At 39.9% G+C, this 20,758-nt stretch overlaps 1 protein-coding gene across 4 annotated transcripts in view; it reads left to right on the forward strand.

The window, feature by feature from the left end:
• Positions 1-20,758, forward strand: part of LOC111585271 (forkhead box protein J3-like) — an 86,460-nt gene that overhangs the window by 45,985 nt on the left and 19,717 nt on the right. For all 4 annotated transcript variants that reach the window (XR_002747812.3, XM_055012627.1, XM_023294705.3 and 1 more), the window contains 2 exons: positions 8,676-8,777; positions 15,726-15,884. Coding sequence is in view for 3 of the 4 variants with exons in the window: in XM_055012627.1 (XP_054868602.1) it covers positions 8,676-8,777; positions 15,726-15,884 (261 nt within the window). In the remaining variant the exon portion in view is untranslated. The remainder of the gene's footprint in view (positions 1-8,675; positions 8,778-15,725; positions 15,885-20,758) is intronic.

The raw sequence follows: 20,758 nt of genomic DNA on the forward strand, positions 1-20,758 counted from the left end.
GAGCAGTCTTGGAGGAGTGCTGTGCTCTCTGAGTGCTTTTCATGTTTTTTATTTTGTTTCAGGCAGAGTCTGCATGGTTTTTTATTTTGAAAAATTACTGAATCATCTTCCCATCACTTCCATCTGTGCTTGTTTCCCACACTTGACTCAGTTTTCATGCCGTTAAATGAAGCTGTCAATCTAAGCTCTGCCAAAATTAATAAAAACGTCTCTGGAGAGCTTCTTTGAAAAGCGGAGAGACTTGATGCTAAAACAGAAGAAAAAATACACACAGATTCAGCAATAAAAGCTAATTTTATTTGTTTTAGTCACATTTTAAAAAAATAAAAAACAACTATTATTATTTGTTATGTGCATGATCACTGGTCTGTAGAAAATTGTCTTGCTTGAAACCGTAGTGATCTTCCTGGATACAAAAACATAGCAGCTTGGGTATGGTATTGACAAAATGTTTAGAAAATGCTGGTTAAACACAGTGGTTCGGTGGTTAGCACTGTTGCCTTGCAGCTAGAAGGTCCCTGGTTTGCATCCTGGCCTTCCTGGGATCTTTCTGCATGGAGTCTCCATGTTCTCCTGTGCATGTGTGGGTTTTCTCCAGGTTCTCCAGCTTCCTCCCACAGTCCAAAACATGCTGAGGTTAGTTGGTGATTCCAAGTTGTCTGTAGGTGTGAATGTAATTGTTTGTCTCTATATGTATTCCTGTGATAGACTATGTGTCCAGGGTGTCCCCTACCTTCACCCTAAGTCAGCTGGGATAGACTCCAGACCCCGCGACCCTGATGAGGATTAAGCGGTGTATAGATGATGGATGGATGGTTAAACACAGACACTTGTGACTTAGAACAATGCAAGCAATATAGTATATGGAGAATATGGGTTTTGTGAGTGGTCATATGATAATTTATTATTGTTTATGGTCTATGAAGTGGCAAGTTTCCTTAAAATCTTATAGACATTCCCCAGTCAAATTAGTAATAGAGTTCAGTTTGCATTCAGTTTGGCCACATAATGGCCTACATGATTGAGATGATAAACTCTCAGAGTGTTATTTAAATCTGCGGTTTTCACATGTATGCCAGTCGCCAGGAGAAGCCGACTCTAAACACAAAATGAAGGTGAAAAATTAAGTTTTTATGGATATGTGTTTAATTTGAACTCATTACCAGCATTTTCCCCTACTGTAAGGCACAAATTTTGGTAGTTTTTTGTGTGTTTTAGCATGTTTTTAAGGGTCTCTATACAGTCTAATGACAAAAAGGATTTGATCCACATTTTTCAGCACTATTCACAGCCCGACTTCGATACACTTCAACTCTGTTTTCTTTTGTTTTGCACATAAACTACAGTGATGGTGTGCCTGAACGCCTCATGTATAGACACAGATGGAGCGCCGTAGCTGCTGAGTAGACACGGTGTAACACCTCGTCTACACGGGAGGCACAGCGTGAGCGCCGCCTTAGCAGAGCAGCTGCACTAAATCTCTGCCATACCCCAAAAACTTGAATTTCTTGTTCAATTGTTACATTTTTAAAGCCACAAAAGCAGCAAAGATTACACTCCTTTTCCCCTGGCTGGGTCAAACTGGTGGGGTTATCTTCGCTGTGTGCTGTTCGATTAATATTGACTGATTCGTTACTGGATTGCCTCCAACAGGAGATTGCTGGGAATGACGCCTCTGTCTTATAGAAACATATAATCGTCAGTTTTTTTCTTTTAGCCGATAGTTGCAATTAAACAACGCTGCAAACATATATTCATCCGTTTTAACCGCAGGCTCCTAGAATTGTAGTTTTTCCAGATGCCAGAGAAACAGCAGGAACGAGCTGCAGGATAGATGTGAGAACACAGACGTAGGAATGAAAATTGGTTTTGAGAAATTGATTGACAGCAGCGGAGGCTATAAATATATGTAACCCTGCATCGACTTGGCAGAACGCGACCGGTGTTCAGTCATTAACCCGAGGATCTGAATACAAAAAGGGGAGCAGAGCGAGTGCCGTGATGTATTACAAGTCTGGTGTCACCTCCATCTGCTGTCATCGCTGTTGTTTTGACGCTCACTTTAAGGCCACTTCAAGGTTCTTTGGATCTGCGCGTGCTGACCAATGGGGAATTTGAACGCAGACGGCAGACGCACACATGGTTCTGTTCACACTACAAATAGGGTTTTCATCAGCCCGCTACCCTTCACATCAAACACTGTCATGAATATTTCAGGGAGATCGGTTGTGAGTTTGCACTTTTTAGTATAGCAGCTAGCTACAGATTGTGCTATAGCAACCTGCAAGTGATTATTCCTAGGGTGTGTCTGTGGAATAACTTGCAGCTGGAGTTAGACAGTACAGAGTTTTTTTGGAGAATCTGGAACTTCCCACTTTGTTTGGGTGCCATCAGTGGAAATCGCGCCAAAATTAAGCCTCATAAGTCCAACAGCAGCTGCTTTATTTATAACTCTTTTGATTGGTGTGGATGACGTCAAATGTCCTCGCACAGCTTCCCCTCAACACAAGTATTAATTTTTTGTTTTCCAGACATGTACACATTCACCAACACCTGCAAAGGTTTACACACAGTTCCTTGCGGACTTGAAAGGGTAGCGAAATGTATGTTCCCCTTCTGATGTTAAAAACACGAATTGGCTTTACGAGAGTACTTCAGAAAGTTCTCTGCCTCACCTGGAACCTGTATACGAAGCAATCAAAGAAAAAAGGAGAGGAAAGCTGGCTGCTGTTACAGCGTACCCATCCACTCAGTATCGGTGGCAGAAGTACCAAAATATGGCTTTTTCTTCATGAACCTTACTCACCCGACCTATACCGCCTGACTTCTACCTGTTTCCCAAACTGAAATCCCACTTGTGTGGTTGCCATTTTCAGACTGATGATGAAGTAATCCATGCTGCCAAGGAGTATCTGAAGGCTCAAGATGCCATTTTTTTAGGATAGCAAGCTTGAAGTTAAAGAAGACTATGTTGAAACATAACACAAGAACAATCTTTGTTTTCTGGTAAGGCGGAGAACTTCTTGAAGTATCTCTGAGTATTGTGCATTTAGTTGTCTGTTTCCTCAACATCATGGCAACCACAATGTTCTTTAAAAACATCTGGAGTGAGAAATTGTTCTACTGAGTTCAGTGTTTAAAGGTTTCATGTCCTACCTTGGAGACAGAATCATTTTATTCATAATATGCTTCTATTCATGATCCTCTGCTGCCATTAAATGTGGCGTCCCCCATGGTTCTATCTTAGGGCCTGTTTTATTCTCTCTATACATGTTCCCTCTCGATTCTATTTTTGAAAAATATGATATCTAGGTAGTGGTGGCTCAGTTGTTGAGGGTTGTGGGCTTGTTTTTAAGTGTCTCTGCTGAGGGATCTGAACTCTGTGGCCAAACATTACTCTTCATTAGCATAAATGAGCCTTGGACACCTGTCGGTTGCGGGTGGCCGGTTGTCCCACCTTGGCTCATCTTTGACCACCGTATACCAGGATCACCATACAGGACCTCCTGTCTTGGAGAACCTTTGACCCAGTCGCCCAGCCGTCAAAATTTGAACCCTCTTAACCCTTTGATGCGCAACATGAGTCAAGAGATACTCATTTTCCCTTGAATATGATGCACAATATGGGTCACTTTTGACCCATGTTGTGCATCAAAGGGTTAAACTCACTCAGATCCTTACAATTGCCCTTTATTTCCTGCTTCCAACACATCAACTTGAAGAACTGTCACTGCTCACTGGCTGCTTAATATATTCCTCCCCTTGACAGGCGTCATTGTACAATCAGTGTTATTCACTTCACCTTTCAGTGATTTTTATGTTGTGACTGATTGTCGTAGATTTGTATTGTTAGTCCTTTGTCTTAAACAGAAAGCACTTTGGGTCAGCTTCTGTTTTAAATGTGCTAGAAAAGACAAGGTGACTGGATTAAGGTTTGATTAGCACATTCATTACTAATGTTGACAAAATGAAAATCATTCTGTCTGACTCAGTATTCAACTCTGAACAATTTTTGATCTTAACCTCAGCTGAGCTTCAATGACCCGTCCTCCCTGCTTGGCAAGTAGATGAATACTACATGTCCGTATGCAACATGACGTTAAGACTTTGAATCAAATTTCTGCAAAAAACACCAGAACAAAAAAGTAAATCTAAAATATTAGAAAAGCTCTAATTCAGTGATGTTAAGTGTTGACAGTCGGTATCAGTCAGCATTTATTGCTTCTTTCGGTCAAGCCTCAGCCACCAATTAGTGAACTCAGCCGGTGTGATGGACCAAGCAGATCTGCCGCATCGAAACATCTTCAGTAAAGCCTATTTTGCAATGGAGATTCACTCCGATATGCAAGTTCCCTTCTATTTTTCACTGCACATTGTGGGTCGTATTCAGCAGCTGACCCATTGAGATTTTTTTCTCAATTTCCCCCCCAGACTATGATGTTTGATTAAAGAAACCATGCAAAGTCTTTTCATCATAGTCATCCCTCTTCCCTTTTTCTCATCCAGCATCTCCGTCACCATTTGTGCATCTTGATCATAATCTTTCTGTTTGTCTGACACACTTTCCTCTGTCTCTCCTCCACTGCCCACATCGCTGCTTTAGTCTTCTCCTCTCCGGGGAACTCATGCAGGCATGGAGCGGCAAAGTGCACAATCAATGTTGCTCATTGGAGGAAGGATTGAGGTAAAAAAGCAGGCAGGAAAGGGTTAGGGGGTAGGTTACAACGCGGCAGGGGAAAGAATGGAAATAAGTGTGAAAAGAAAAAGAGAGAAAAAGACATCAAGGTACGGAGAGGGAAAAAGTCAAGATCCACGGAGGGAGAAAGAAATAAGAAGGACTGAGAGGGAGAAGAAGGAGGAGGGCGAGTATTCGAGGCTTGTGTTCCAGTTAATTACCACAGAAGGCCCCGGGGCTGCCGTTAGACATATTTTCTTCACCAACGATTTTTTTTATTACAAACATTAATTAATTCAGAGCCTTGTCATCTCGTCTTACATGGATGGGCCCTTCGACCCCTTTTCTTACGCCTCACTTGCACCGCTGGCAGACACACTGTGGGCTGTCACATGGGCTAAGAAGAAACAGGGAGGCTTTAAGTGCTAAGATTTATGGCAGTATCACCGTCTGTTTAATTTTTTTTCATTTTTTAAATGAAAGAAGAAAAAAGGTGGGCTAAATATGTCGTACTGTTTTCATTGGGGTTTTGTTGCAGTCAGAGATTTAAAGTTGGCAGGGAGGCTAAACGTCAGCCGCATAAATGCATTGTATAAGTGTGTAGACAGGCAGTCTACATTTAGTTTAGTACCTGCGTCTCCGGTGCCCTTAGCATAATCACTCTCTTTCATTTCCTGTATGCCCTTCCTTCCATCGGCCTGTCTGTCTGCCTGCCTGTCTGCCCGTCTGTCACCACTCAATTATCACGCCGCCTATTCTCCCCCTTTCTCTCACAAGCCTTCCTCACTCTTCTCTTCACCTCGCCGTTGTCTTCTTTTTAAGTGCCTCTGCCAGGGAACCGACAACCCGTTTTGCTTGGAGTTTATCATAAATTAAAGATTGCATTGTTACCAACCAATCCTCTTACTGTAAGCAGTTTGGGAGAGGCAGGCAAGCTGTCTTGAACCCTGAAAGGAGTCAGACAAGGAGAAAAAATATCTTCCTCGATTTTTTATTTATTCATTATTTTATTTTCCATTTGGCGGCCGTCAATTTAGCCCTTCATCGATCTTTGAATGGCTCCTCATATTCTCACACTCAGTTAACCCTCCTTTAGCTCTTTGTGAGGACAGCGGAAAATGAACTGCTGCTGAATACATTTTAGAGACGTGAATAATGCATGAGGACGGCTTGATTTATCTTATCAAGTGCAAGTGATGTGTCCACTTTCCCGGCTGTTTAAGTGTCCAGCAATTTAAATGAAGCGCGCCTCGACTAGTTCACATAGTTTGAGCCTGGGGCGCGCTGGTGATTCAGGAGGCTCACTAAAGAATCATGAACTTGCAACGTGCAGAAATTTCTCATAACCTGTGTCATATTTCGTTTCCCTCCTTATTTCCAATCTCCTCTGGATATTTCCAATCAGTGGAGAGCATGTTTGAAAAAGTTCTGTGTTAAGGGACAAGACTCACAGTTACTGTTGAGAAAATATTTATGCACCTATGCGTGTACAGAAAATACTACATACAATACTACACTATGCATTGCCTAACTCATTTATTAGCACTTTCTATCATTTAAGCTATGTGTGAATGCACTTCCTGCAATGTGAAATCAGGCAAATTAACTAATAGATCACACTACAGTTATATTACAGATTTACGCATTTGCTCTGTGAAAATAACCAACTACAGCAAAGTTTTCTTCTTGCTATATTGTGAATGGTCCATTAAATATTAGTGTCACTCCATCACATTTTCAGAATTTCAACAATGCGATGAATGATATTATCCATCCTGACTCATACTTCTTAGAATTTGTCAATATGAAACGCTATGATTACAGCCTTAAATTGCATTTTTGTCACTGGCATTATATAATTACTTCATTTTTAGGTGTAATTTGTACCAAAATATCAAACATTTGCTGGTTCCAGCTCCTCAGATGTGAAGATTTGCTGCTTTTCTCAGTTTCAGATTGTTGCAAATTCAATATATTACAGATTTACACCTTTTGCTCTGAGAAAATACTCAAAAAAATGCTGCTTTTTATGTTGTGAATGGGCCATTAAATATTAGATAGTGTCACTCCATCACATTTTCATAATTTCAATAATGCTGTTTATGACATTATCCATCTAGACACATACCTAGAATTTTTGAATATGAAACGCATTGATTATAGTTTTTCAATGCTTGAAATTAGATTTTTACATTATTCTCACTAACATTATAGAGCCACTTAAGGTTCATCAGTAATTAGTTGATGAAAAAGTTTTGCATTTGCTGGTTCCAGCTCCTCAGATGTGAAGATTTGCTGCTTTTATCAGTTTAATATTGTTTCAAATTCAGTATATTTCAGATTTACACCTTTGCTCTGAGAAAACAACCAACAAAAATAAAGTTTACTATACATAAATTATTTATGGACTGCACTTTATATCATTGCTATGTGTGAATGCACTTCCTGCAATGTGAAATCGGACAAATGAACTCAAATAGATCATGCTGCAATTTTATTAGCTGCCTGACACCAAAGGAAACTCGCACGGTTCTTATTTACTTTGACTAATCTACAAAAGAAGTATGTCTGATGTGAAAGGGCATACAATACTCTAATTTAAAGGTTCCTAGAGCAGTTTTATTTTAACTTTATTAACAAGACAGGAGTTTTTTAACATGCAGGATCTGTAAAAGGAATGAGGAACAGGATAGGAATGCTAAAAAGGACAATTTGGTTGCAAAAAGAAATGCAGTGTCAGTTGTATGGAAATATTTCGGACCTTAAACCGTGTCAGTCCCGACATGAAGCAACACAACCCTTTTTTTTTTTTTTTTTTTTTAACCATTTAAATCAGCGACACAAAGCTCTGAATGAAATTAAAAGCAAAAAACTACTTTGGATGCATTTGCTAGTGTTGCACCATCTGGAAAATTTTGCAAGCAGCTTTTTTTTTTGTCAATAAAAGTTTTATTTTCTATGCAGATGCACTTCCCTACATAATCACCCCAGTCTGACTGGAATGATTCAAGTCATATGGTGAAAATTCCTGTGTTTTTTCATGCTTAAATAAACCCAGAAAGCTAAATATTCCAATGCTATGCAGCCCTAATACCAATTAAATACCACAGCTAGTGACACGGGATCACTTTTTTATTAATTCGATAATTATTGCCCTTAGTTTTACTTTCACAGCCGAAAGATTCATGAAATATGTTGAATTTATCATGAATTCGGTTCCTAAAAGGTTTCTACAGGCATATATCAGATAAAAAGTGATGCATTTGCTACTGTGGGGCTTTTTTTGTCTTCAGTCGTCCAGCTCCTAAGGAAACAAGAAAAATGGTCTCGGCTACTTTATTGTTTTTTATCATGTTTTCTGTACATTCCAGCCGTCTCCCCAGGGTGCAACAATTCACTGATTTAAATCGATGTACCGAGCTTATGGTCTGCGCTGCGCTCATATCAATACAAACAGCTTGGATTTAGGCTCACAGATGGCAGGGAATCACAGCACGGCGAACACAAAGTTTTCTTTTACAGGAAAGACCCACAGATAATGAGACATATCAAGTTCTTCTGAGGCTGAAATAAATAAAGCACCTTAAAATACTGTGCAAGTTCACCGAGGAGAATCACCGCTGTTATAAATGCACCAACTATTGATTGAATTCCTCTTTATTGAAGTTTGAATGAAAAATAGTTTAAAATGTGTGCCTAATACCCATGCACAGCGCTGCATATAAATCTTCTCTGTCTTATCATGTAAATGTTTTACTTGAAATGAAGGAATTAACACAATCTTAGATTATCCAAGGCCTTCTTGCAGCAGACTTTTAGACTTGTCAGATTAAGTAAAGCACAAATGTTACTAATAATATCAACGATAGCGCCGTTGTATTTAAATGTCTCTGGATTACCAGGATTCTGAAGCTAAAGCAGCATCATTAATTGATTGTTTTACATAATGAGTGACATTATATTAGATTTTTTTCACTCCTCTGTTCTGTTTTTCTTGCAGGCATCGACTCCTTATAGTCTGGAGTCGGAGTCTCTGAGGATGGACTGCATCATGTCAGGAGGAGCGTCACCGACTCTAGCCATCAACGCTGTGACCAACAAGGTAGGACACGAGTGATGCCTGAAATACATGCATTAAAAATCTGAAAACTTACAAATATTCCTCTGAAAGATGAATCATACCTGAGTTGCCTTGTTCAGTCTCACAGCTTTTACATTTGACAGAACAATAATTATGATTGTCAAATTCATCTAGAATGCAGAATAAGAGGAAATACCTCGAGGAGATGCAAAATAGAAATGGTGATTTTAAACAGCTGCTGTAATGCACTACAGTGGTTCCTGCATATAATGAAGAATCCAAAGCCTGTTTTGCCCATGATTACATAACTCGACTTTTACATGAGGAGCATTTCCAATAACTGTATTCCACAGTTTGTTGTGCAGCAGACATGACAGACCTTTTAGAGAGGAACTCCAAGCTTAAAAATACTGCAGGAAAACAGAAGTTGCAATTTATAGTTGAACAAAAGTTTAGTAGAAATTGTACTTTAGCAGAGTGGAGAAAAACAACCGTTATTTCACCATTTTCTGGTCTGATGCTCATTTCAGGATGTGCTTGCCTCCTAAATTAAACAAATTCAGATAGGGAGCTAGCTAAGGGGACAGACGCATGCTTTTTATTAGGGATGTCCGATAATATCGGCCCACCGATATTGGCATAAAAATGTAATATCGGTCAATGTCATTATCAGTTTTTTTGCCTGTCATGAAAACTGATAAAATAATGCCTGGATTTCGCCGGCATTTACCGACTCATAGAGGGAGGGAGAGTGTGAACTGTTGTTTGACACAATTAAAAAATATAAATATGGCATAAATATGGCTTCTTTTTCATAGCTTAACTTGAAGTAGTTTTCTTATTCTGCACAGACAGTGTTTACATTTGGAAATCCTTGTTGCATTTGAGAATGCATCCAATGGGGCATCACAGTAAAATGAGGCATGATGTGTTAATTCCACCACAGGAGATGTGTGATTTTACCTAAAATTAGTTAAATAGCCCACAGATATTGGAATCGGAAATCGAGAGATGGACAATATCAGCATAAAAAAGCCAATATCGGTCATCCCTACTCTTTAGAACTCCGCCAAGGAGGTGAAGCCTCGGCGGAGTTATGTGACGATCTGCGTCTGTTAGCAACATTACTCAAAAACAGATTATGGGGGCGCCTGCATAGTTCAACTGGTTGAGCGGGCGGCTCATGTACAGGGGTTATAGTCCCCCATGCAGCGGCCTGGCTTCGATTCCCGCTCACGGCCCTTTACTGCACGTCTTCCCCCCACTCTTCTCCCTACTTTCCTGTCTGTCTACACTGTACCTATCCAATAAAGGCAAAAAGGCCAAATACATGACTTTAAAAAAAAAAAAAAAAAAAAAACAGACTACGAATTTGGTTGAAATTTTCAGGGCAGGTCAGAAATGCCACAAGCACCACTTTTACTGCCTATTTGGTGGCTCTCCTCTTCCTCTCTCTCTCGATGCCCAACTGGCTGAAAGCTCTAGTTAAAGAACGGCCTACAAAACCCCTGCATGCCACTTCCACTGGAACACCCCTTGCTCTCCATCCTGCCTGTTGACAGCTGTAGACCAGCTCTGCATATCTGGAGAACTTCTGTTCTAAGGCCTCTTCCCGGCGTTCTTCCTATGGGACTGTCAGCTGCAACAGCACAACCTGCTTGGTGGATTCCGGCACGAAGACAATGTCTGGTCTCAGGGTGGTAGCTGCAATGTGGTTGCGGAACTTGAGCTTCAAAAATATTGTCCTAAACACATGAAATTACTTTTTATTGCTAAATATGTATTATGTATTTACTTTTTCTTCTGTCTCTGCCTCTCCCTCTTTTCAAAGAAGCTCTCCAGAGACATTTGTTCTTTTATTAATTTTGGAGGGCGTTAGATGGATGGCTTCATTTATCGGCCAAGCATGAAAACTGACAAAGTGAAGTGCAGGAAACAAGCACAGATGGGAGTGACGTTAGGACGATTTTGTCATTTTTAAAAAATAAAACACCGTGCAGACTCCGTAGGAAATAAAACGAAAACTAAAGCGTTTTTATTCTTTCTGTGCGGCCCAGTACCGGTCCACGGCCCAGTGGTTGGGGACTGCTGTGTTAAGTGATCAGAAAATACAACAAGACAGAAAGACGGGAATCTCTGGAGCTCTACAGCTTGGAGTTGTTGACTTCATGAAGTGCTTCAGGAGCCAGAGATATTCCATACAGAGTGTTTAAAATTTCAGACTGATGCTGCTCAATGGGCAAATAAGTGAAATAAATATTGATTCCTTAATGATGCGCAGTAAAATCTTTGACAAACCAATTTGTCAAGAAGATGAGAGAGAGATGATGAGCTGGGTTATGGCAGTAATTAATACGAATGGGATGTATTTGATTGAAAAGTGCAGCAAAGAGTGTCTGTTTTTGCTGCTGCAGTCTTAAGTCTTCGCTTTCGATGCACAATCTTACGCAACACGTTCTCCTTTAAAAGCTGAACTGGGTGTGACCGTTTGTATACGAGGGTCAGAGATCAAGCTGCAGCCTCTGACGCCTGTCTGATCCGACACACACACACACACGTTGATGATGATGTGTGGAAGGCGACCCTTCGGCTGACCCCAACCGAAGAGAAAATCTGTCCCACAGCAGCTCGCATAACTCGGAGTGTTTGCTCTGGATGTGATGCGAAGGTCTGGACTTTACAGCTGATTACAGCATGTTTCCACTCTGTGCTTTTTACACATCCTGACTAATACTTCCAAGAATTTGTCAAAACGCAACACTTTGATTTTAGTTCAATCAGGTTTTGTCATTTTTCTCACTAGCATTATACAGATACTTAATTTTTGTTGTTACAGATGTTGAGTGTTTGCTTTTTAAAGCTGCCCTGGATGTGATGCAAAGGATTGTTTTTCTGCACGTTTAGCAGTTCCTGAGTCATACTTTCAAGAATTTGTCAACATGAAATGCTTTGATTACAGTTTTTCAATGCCTAAAATGGCATTTTTATCACTGGCATTATATAGCTACTTCATTTTTAGGTGTAATCTGTACCAAAATGTCAAATGTTTGCTGGTTCCAACTATCCAGATGTGAGGATTTGTTGCTTTTCTCAATTTCAGATTGTTTATATTCAGTGTATTACGGATTTGCACCTTTGCTCTGAGAAAATATCCATCTAAAGCAAAGTTTTCTGCTTGCTATGTTGTGTTGCAACAATGCTGTTAATGATATTATCCATTTGTCCATCCAATTTGTCAATATGAAATGCTTTGATTATAGTTTTTCAACATTTGAAATTAGATTTTTACATTATTCTCACTGGAATTATATAGCTACTTGATCTTTATTAGTGATTTCTAAATCAAAATGTCAAACATTTGCTGGTTCCAGCTCCCCAGATATGAAGATTTGTTGCTTTTCTCAGTTTCAGATTGTTGGAAATAGTGTAGTAAATAATATATAGTTTAGTATATTACAGCTTTACACATTTGCTCTGTGAAAGTAACCAACTACAGCCAAGTTTTCTGCTTGCTATATATATATATATATATATATATATATATATATATATATATATATATATAAAAATAAAATTATCCATCTTGACTTATACTGAGAATTTATTAATATGAAATGCTTTGATTATAGTTTATCAACATTTGAAATTAGAATTCCTTTTTACATTATTCTCACTAGCATTATAGAGCCACTTAAGGTTCATAAGTAATTAGTTAATGAAAAAGTTTTGAATTTACTGATACCAGCTCCTCAGATGTGAAGATTTGCTGCTTTTATCAGTTTAATGTTGTTTCAAATTCAGTATATTTCAGATTTACACCTTTGCTCTTAGAAAATAGCCAACAAAAATAAAGTTTCCTGTTTGCTATCTTGTGATTGGTCCCTAAAATATTGGCTACTGTGTCACTCAACCACATTTTGTACCAGTATAGTTCCAACAATGCCATTGATGACATTATCCTGCAATTCTGTCAATTTTCTGCAAATAGACAGACAACAGGCAATAATTGACCTTAAACATGTCCGATTGCACTCATTCCTGCAGGAAACATGGAAACTTGACTGGCCTCAGATATCACTATACGTTTTTGAAACAATATTCAGAGCAGGGAGAGGAAGACCTTGATGATAATGATGCTGATGCCAACGTCAATGATATCCACCCACATCCAGACAGGTGGCATCCTGAAGGCACAGCAGTGCGTCAGAGCCTCTTCTATAACACATCTGCTCACTGATTTTCTGTTTGCATTGGAGAATGTCTGCGCTGCTGAAAAAGACATTCCTCCAATTTGATACCAGGAGATCGGGATAACAGAAAATATTTTGCTTGACAGAGATTTTTATAGTTGTCGTTGCAGTCAGATATGTTTTTTTTTAAAGGAATTCCAAGTAACTGAAGCTCTGCTGAGTCTGAAAGAACAACTTGCTTGGTGATTATCAGTCTTTCTCTTTTCTTTTTCCTATAGCATACAGACAAACCTCAAATATTTTCTTGCCAGTACAAAGGTTCACTTACTACAGCTTTCACCAAATCCACAAAAACAGAAAATGTCAAGGATTACCCCTCGAAAACACTTTATTTTTTCCCCACTGCACGATGTTTTACAGAGTAGAGCACTGCCCCGAAGAGCCTTTACTGTTGTCTCACCCGAAGGCTGTATTTTCACATTTGTCTATACAATTAAATGTAGCCTGGAGGTAATTCAGGCGCTCTGCCTCACAAGTCCTGACAGTCAAATAAAACAAGAGAAACATGATTCAACGTAATCCTGAGGCGTTGCTTTTAAGTGCTTTGTGATCTGCCACCACGAGACAATATATAGAGGATCCAACGCAACACTGGAGCTACCTGTGTAATATTGTGTAGGTGCTTGTTGTGCAGCCAGAACACCCTGAGCCAATGGGGTGTGGATGCAGGAACTATGAGGGTGTCCTGTGGTGTCCGGCACTGAGGTGCTGACAGTGGATCCTTTGGGTCCTGTATGTATATATATTTATTAGGGCTGTCAAAATTAACACGTTAATGCAGATTAATCCATCATCATGATTAATCAGATTAACAAATTTACTCAGAATCCCTGAAACGTCTCTGGCAATGCATTTCAGGCAGTTTGTCCAAGGGGAATTTGTGCAAATGGGCAGTTGATCCGGTAGTGGCAGAACCAACCAACTCCAAATGGAAGACGCTAAACAGCACGTTGGTCATCTTGGTGGGAAATTTCAATATGAAAAAACCAAGACAGAACAGTCGACCGACATATAGTAATATGCACACTCTGCAGGAAGCACTTTCAGCTTAAAGTACCACATTAACGCGAAACATGCATTAGTCGGGGATTCTACTAGCACTTCGACTAACACGTCGCTTTAAAAATGAATATTTAATTGTGATTAATCAAAATTAATCCATAGCAACCTGTAACATTACTCATATTTATTTATGTTCTTATTAGGGCCGATAATTGGTAATCAAGAAAAAATGATAACCGATATTAGGAGCCAGTAAACATTAAATGTTTTAACAGCATGTGATAGCAGAAAACCTCTCAGTCATAGCTAGGCTTTTCATTAATAAGTGTGATTATAACTGAATATGTAAAACAGAAATAGGAATGATTAAAGGATCTCCTCTGTTAATGTAGAATAGAATAGAATAGAATAGAATAGAATAGAATAGAATAGAATAGAATAGAATAGAATAGAATAGAATAGAATAGAATAGAATAGACTAGACTAGACTAGACTAGACTAGACTAGACTGGAATAGAATAGAATAGAATAGAATATCCTTTATTAGCCCCACAAGGGGAAATTTGCAATGTCACAGCAGCAAAGTGACAGTAAGAAAAGCAAGAGAACACATCTATAAATTAAGACATAAAATATGTACACTGTATATACAATGTAAATAAGAAAAATTAAGAAAAAAAATCCACACCAGGATACTAAAAACACAAAATTTAATAATATATACACAAATGAGATCAATCCGTTTGTCTCCTGCAGTTATTCTTCTCTGTTTTTTTTTTAACTTTCACTGTTCTGTCACTTTTATTGTCCACTAAGTTCCAGATCTTAAAGCATTATTAAAAGATTTTTTCCAGACTCTGTTTCAGGTTGATCTGTGGCTGCCTTCTAACTTAGCCGCTAGTCGTTAGCTTAGCCTTAGCCACTGTGAGAATCGCTAAATTTCCTGGTTTGTGGCAACAGTTTGTGTTTCTTGTTCACGTTTTGCGAGATGTTTCTGAGACCACAGAGTGACGACAGACAGAGAGAGGAGGCTGCACCAGACTGCAGCATAAAAATAACGATACCGATAATTGGGAAAATGCCAAATATCGGCCTCGATAATCGGTCTATCCCTAGTCCTGTGGGTTGCAGAGTGGAGTCTCTGGATTGAATTGGATTGGGATCTGTGGAGTTTTTAGGCCTTGTTAGCACCTTTGTTGTGTTCCTGGATGCATTGTCTTTTGTTTAAGAAGCTGGTACATGTCAAAATAGCATCCATCTGAGTACCAGAATCCCAGGTTTCGGAGCAGAACACTGCACTGTAATGGTCCATGTTACTCTCGTCACCTGTCAATGGTTTTAATGTTGTGGCTGATGGGTTTAGTTCCTCTAAAACTTCAATTTTCTGGTGCCAAAGTCATTTTTTAAGCTACCAGGTGTTCTCTGAAGCAAGACATTTAATCAAAATCAACCAGTTCTAGGGGGGATGGTGCTTTTATTCAGCAGCATGACTAATTTCCATAAGCCCGCACTTCCATATTTCCATAAGTTAATGATGCATGGGTAACTTCCTGAGGTGGGCAGTGTTTACTTTAGCCTTGATTTGAACTGGCAAATGGACCAAAACAGCAACAAGGTACAAGAATCTCATTAATTCACTGGCTTTTAGAGGAGTAGTCCGTAAAGATTTCTGCCTTTTCTTGTCACGTGAACCTGAATCTGTTGTGTGTTTTTGCAGGTAGCGCTGTACAACCCTGAGGCAGAAGACAGCGAGAGTCCTGGAAGTTTGGGCGGCAGTCTGAGCAACAGCCTCTCCGAGCAGAGTTTGGCGTCTGTCACCCTGAACAACCTGAACACGGCCGTCAGCAGCGGCAGCAACGTCCACAGCTACACTCCGGTAAGATCTCTACTTTGGGTGTTTGTCTGATAATTGTCGCTGGAGAATTTCCCTTTCTTCCTTGCGTCTGTCTGCACAAGTTGACCTGAAGCTGCTACAGACTTGGTGTCTTTTTTAGGGACACTTGAGCACGGCCAACGCTCACTCCCACTGGTTTTTCATCTCCAGCTGGCAAAATTTGAGTGTACCAGCATTCAAACTATTTTTTTTTTATATATATGCTCCGTGTTCCCTCAATTCTGACATAATCTGTATGATTCAGTCAGTGGTCCAGACACTCATTAAGTACAGAAGGTGTCTGCTGCGCCCTTCACAGACTGAGGAGGTGGAAACCAGCTAACAACGTGTACTCAGAATCTAGTGCGCCGCTGAAACTCTCATTTTGCGTTTGATGTTCAGACTTTGTGTCCATGTATATTTTCTGTGTACATTTATTGTGCGTGGACGGCATCTCCATCACTTCTTATCAGTGGAATTAGCAGGAGGCATGAACAAACACATTCTTGTGACTTTGTAAAGGCTGTAAATTCCAGTTCAATAGATCATAATTTGAATATTTTTCCTTGACATGCATAAAAAATGCAAATGGGACATTTAAGGACTTAAACAAGTCAAATTAACCCCTTTCAAAAGGACACATTTTTTTCCTGAAATGAATTAAAATAGTTGCAGATTGATTGAATGCTGCATTCATATGCACTGATTATTTAGCTTTTGAGTTTAATTTAATTTTTACAGGAGACTATCAATACTGTTTGCAGCCCTCAGGCTCGCACTCGACCAAATAAATTCTAAACCTAAGGGACCTGGTGGTGTGCTTTGATGCGAGCTTGCTTCTGTCATGAAAAAAATTAAACGGCAGGGAAAATCAGAGTTGTCCCTTTGTGTTGCCAGTTTATGGCTGTAATCCGTGCTGCATTTTAACGACGGCGGACCACACCAGTATTAAAACATTTAGAACCAAATGGACCAAATTGCACACAATTAGAAGCAGATCATTCTGTTAGGCAGCAATTAAACATTGATATTGTGCTCCATTGGTAGGCTTTCAAGGGAAAAGTTGTGTGTTGGTGTGTGCGTGACTACAGATGAACTTTTTTCCAACACGACAGTCCCACATTGACACCCACTTCACGCTGTGATCGCCCAGCTGTGTGGAGGTGAGAGAGGAGCCATGGACTGTACTTCTCTCTACAGCTCTCTCTTTTCTTTCATTTGTTATATAAGTATTTGTGGTTATTTATGTATACAAACAATTTCAACAACATGAATGTCTTCCTGTGGAGACTGTCACACCCCACAACATCACTCCACCACCTTCAGCTTTGAGAGCGACCATTTCCATCAGGTTTTTGACTTCCAAAGCGGCACATCTTATGAGCTAGTTTTGACATAAGACGACCCTGGGACTGTGTTATGTTTATTGAGTGGAAAACCCCACTAATGCCCCTCCCTCAGCAACTCAACATGCCGGCTTTGTGTCTGAATGAGCACCATGGCCACTTTTCTGTAAAAATTGCAACAGCAATCTTACCAGGTTGCAAGATATATCCCATGGACTTCAAAAGTATACACTGACTCAGATAAAGCTTTGAGAACTAGCAGCTACTTGACATTTTTCTAATTTCCTTTGTATGTCTTTTTCTTCAGTCTATTTTATTCTCTCCATCTTTTCACTTCATGCTGCTATTACACTATAATTTTGCCAACCCAGTCATCAAAGTTCCTTTCAGTCAAATCTAAATATAGGGACTTCAGTCAGACTTGTATATTGCGTTTGATGTTTTTGTCACTGTGTTCATGTCTGTCCCTTTAAACCAAAAATAATCCAATTCTAAAGGCCAGTCTCCGTTCAAAAACATTTGGTCTGAAATTACAGGAGTGCTGAAAAAACTCCCAACTCTTCATTATTTCTCCCTTGTAACAGCTGCTCACCTTTTTACCATCAATCACTTCCCCCCACTCACCTCCCACCTGCATTAGCAAAGGTCAGCGCAATCTCATCTCGTTAACCTCTCATTTCTAGAGGCCATCTTTTGTTTTCCTCCTCCCCACATCGCCTCCACCTTCCTCCGTCTTTTTCCAGACCTCATCTGCGGTTCAGTCTGGTGGGATCAGGGTTAGTTCTGACTCATTACCTGGCGCAGGTGATCCCCCCCTGACTGACGGTGATTACTGGTGGCATCGCTGGCACAGACCTCAAAGACGGCGAGAGAGTTTTAGGGAAAACGGGTCGCCATCGTTGGGTGGAGGTAGATGTGTGGGCGGTGTGTGTCGTGGTAAGCTGGCGTATTTTTGGCGGAGGCGCACCGATCGCAGCAAATTGCTTCTGTTCGCTGGGTGGATGGCGAGGAACGCAACAGCTGGGATGAAATGATTGAGGGTCCAGAAAGACGGGCTGCTTTTACAATACGAGGCAGGAATTTCAAGCAACTATGGTTAAGTTACATTCTAACTTTTATGTGTAAAAGAAATGTGTAAAATCGAATTTGGTATGATCGTCATATTGAATGGCTTTAAAAGATAATTTGTAACAGTAATTAATGTAAAAAATGAGTTTGAAAGGCACAGATGAAAATGTAATTTAAGTCTTTTAAATATAAGGCGATTATTATTGGATTTTATTTTATAATGCAGCTTCGCTCAATGCAGATTGCGGGTTTTTTCCATTTAGATTCAGCCACTAGAAACAAACATCCATCCGGCAAAGCGAGGACTTAGTTTTTGTTGGCTGACAGGCAGCAGCCCACCAGGCCATCAGGTGGGTTGTGTTTTCCTTTCAAACACAAGTAGGACACTTTTCTTGCCCACTTTTGACTTGTTTGGTGCCTCATGATGACACCATCTCAACCATACTACTAATTTTAACCTGGTGAATGACAGAAGCTTAACTAAATCTGGTATGATGTCAAATTGAGGTTGCTGACATTTATAAGATCGGGGAAATTAACATATGACAGCAGCTAGATCCAGATGAGGCATGGAAGAATCCAGACGAAACTAAAAATAAAGATGTAATACAGACAGTGTGCACCTTTACATGTATAGATGTGACATGATGGCTATACAGATGGATAAGTACAGGTTTGGTGTGATATCTTAGGATTAAAGTGCATATTGCACACATAATCTACATAGTTCATGCACAGGGGATCCTCGGTTTACGACGTTCTCCACCTATGCCGTTTTGTTGTTACGTCGGAACTGGTTACATGGAACTAGTTGGCGAACAGAGTGGATGAATACGTCGTCACGCGGCGCTATCAGACGACTTTGTTTACATTCTCCAGTTGTACACCACCTTGGATTGTGCTACATTCGCGAACTTTTTGCCCTTCATTATGGCTACCAAGGACAAGTCAGACTCTTCTGATGGCAGTGCTTCGAAGACAAGGAAAGCCGTCTCCGTGGAAGTGAAATTAGATAGAATAAAATGCTCAGAACAGGGTGAAACACAGACGAACATCGGTCAGGTTGTAAAAACAGTGCAACATATTCTGTTATCTTCTCGTAAAATGACTCATACATGCATGACAGTGGTTGATATTCATGACTTTTCAGAGGAGCAGATCGATATTGTGATGCACATAATGGCTCTGTTTACATTTTCTCAAAAATTGACTAACGTCACATCGTAGGAACGGAACTCCGACGTAAGTCTGAGGACCCCCTGTAGTTTGATTTTTAAAAAGTGCATCTATATAGCATATTAGCTGTAGGAGCCAATGAGCGCTACATTATAAATAGGAACCAATCTTTGTCCGGGCAGGTGTTGTGCCCAGAAGGTAAAACAGTTTGGACCACTGAAGAAGCCGCTGAAGGAACTGGTAATGATGAACTGTTTGTTTTAGACGAAGAACACTGGACTACAATTGACTTGGAGCAATAAATGCACAGATTATTGGAACACGAGCATTTGTCTCGGGTTGTCTTCATCAGATGTGGTAAAGTTTGTCGGCTTGTCACCTTTTTAAGTCCTGGTGAAGCACCTCAGGGGCTTCAAGCATTGGCTTAGCCTCTACATTAGCTTTTGGTAAACCAGCCGAATGTGGAACTCAACCAGCAGATTAAACGTGGATACACTGGGGAAACACTGGGGAATCAGGACAGTCTAACTCAAATAGAAACAGAAATACAAAAGCTTCAATTACAACCTAGAATGAAATGCCAGTCAGTTCTTCAGCTTCTAAGTGACACATGAGCTAAAAAACTCTTAAAAGAAATGATGATACACAGAAGCAGGTCACAATAAAACTGCATATACAGTAAATATTTTCCTCTATGAGCACACTTCTCAATAAGAGTGAATATAAAGTACATTCTCATGATCTGAAATGAGAATAACATGTTAAGCATTTAGTAAAAGCAAAGACTTTAAAGACACACGTGTGCATTGATGGTAAAAGCTACAAATTGGTTAAAGAAAATACCCTTTAACAAACATGTTTTGTATGGCGTCTAACCTTAGAGTATATATGTACTGTATATAAATGTACGGTCTCACCCCCATCTATCTGTCTTGACACGATATGGTTACAGCTGGCTCAAAGGCCGCAACATTTGGCACAACAAATGCAAAGAAAAGTTACGTAACCAAAGCATTATGTAGGAACGAAGAGAAGAAGGTGGATGCAGGGAGGCAGGGAGACAGTTTGTTTAAAGAGATGCTGCCCACCTTCACTCAGGTGTTAAAAATCAGGAGATTTAGGAGATACACCTGGAGCAGAAACAGACAAAGATGTACCCACACAGGACAGTAACCATACCAGCATGTACCCACTCCATCTCTCAGGTTCTCTGGTAGTGATCTCTGCACTTTTAAACTTTATTTTTATTTTTATTTTTTCTGTTAAAAAATTTTGCCACCCTTGTAT

This window comes from Amphiprion ocellaris, chromosome 8, assembly GCF_022539595.1.
Source record: "Amphiprion ocellaris isolate individual 3 ecotype Okinawa chromosome 8, ASM2253959v1, whole genome shotgun sequence".
In the NCBI taxonomy this organism is placed as follows: Eukaryota; Metazoa; Chordata; class Actinopteri; family Pomacentridae; genus Amphiprion; species Amphiprion ocellaris.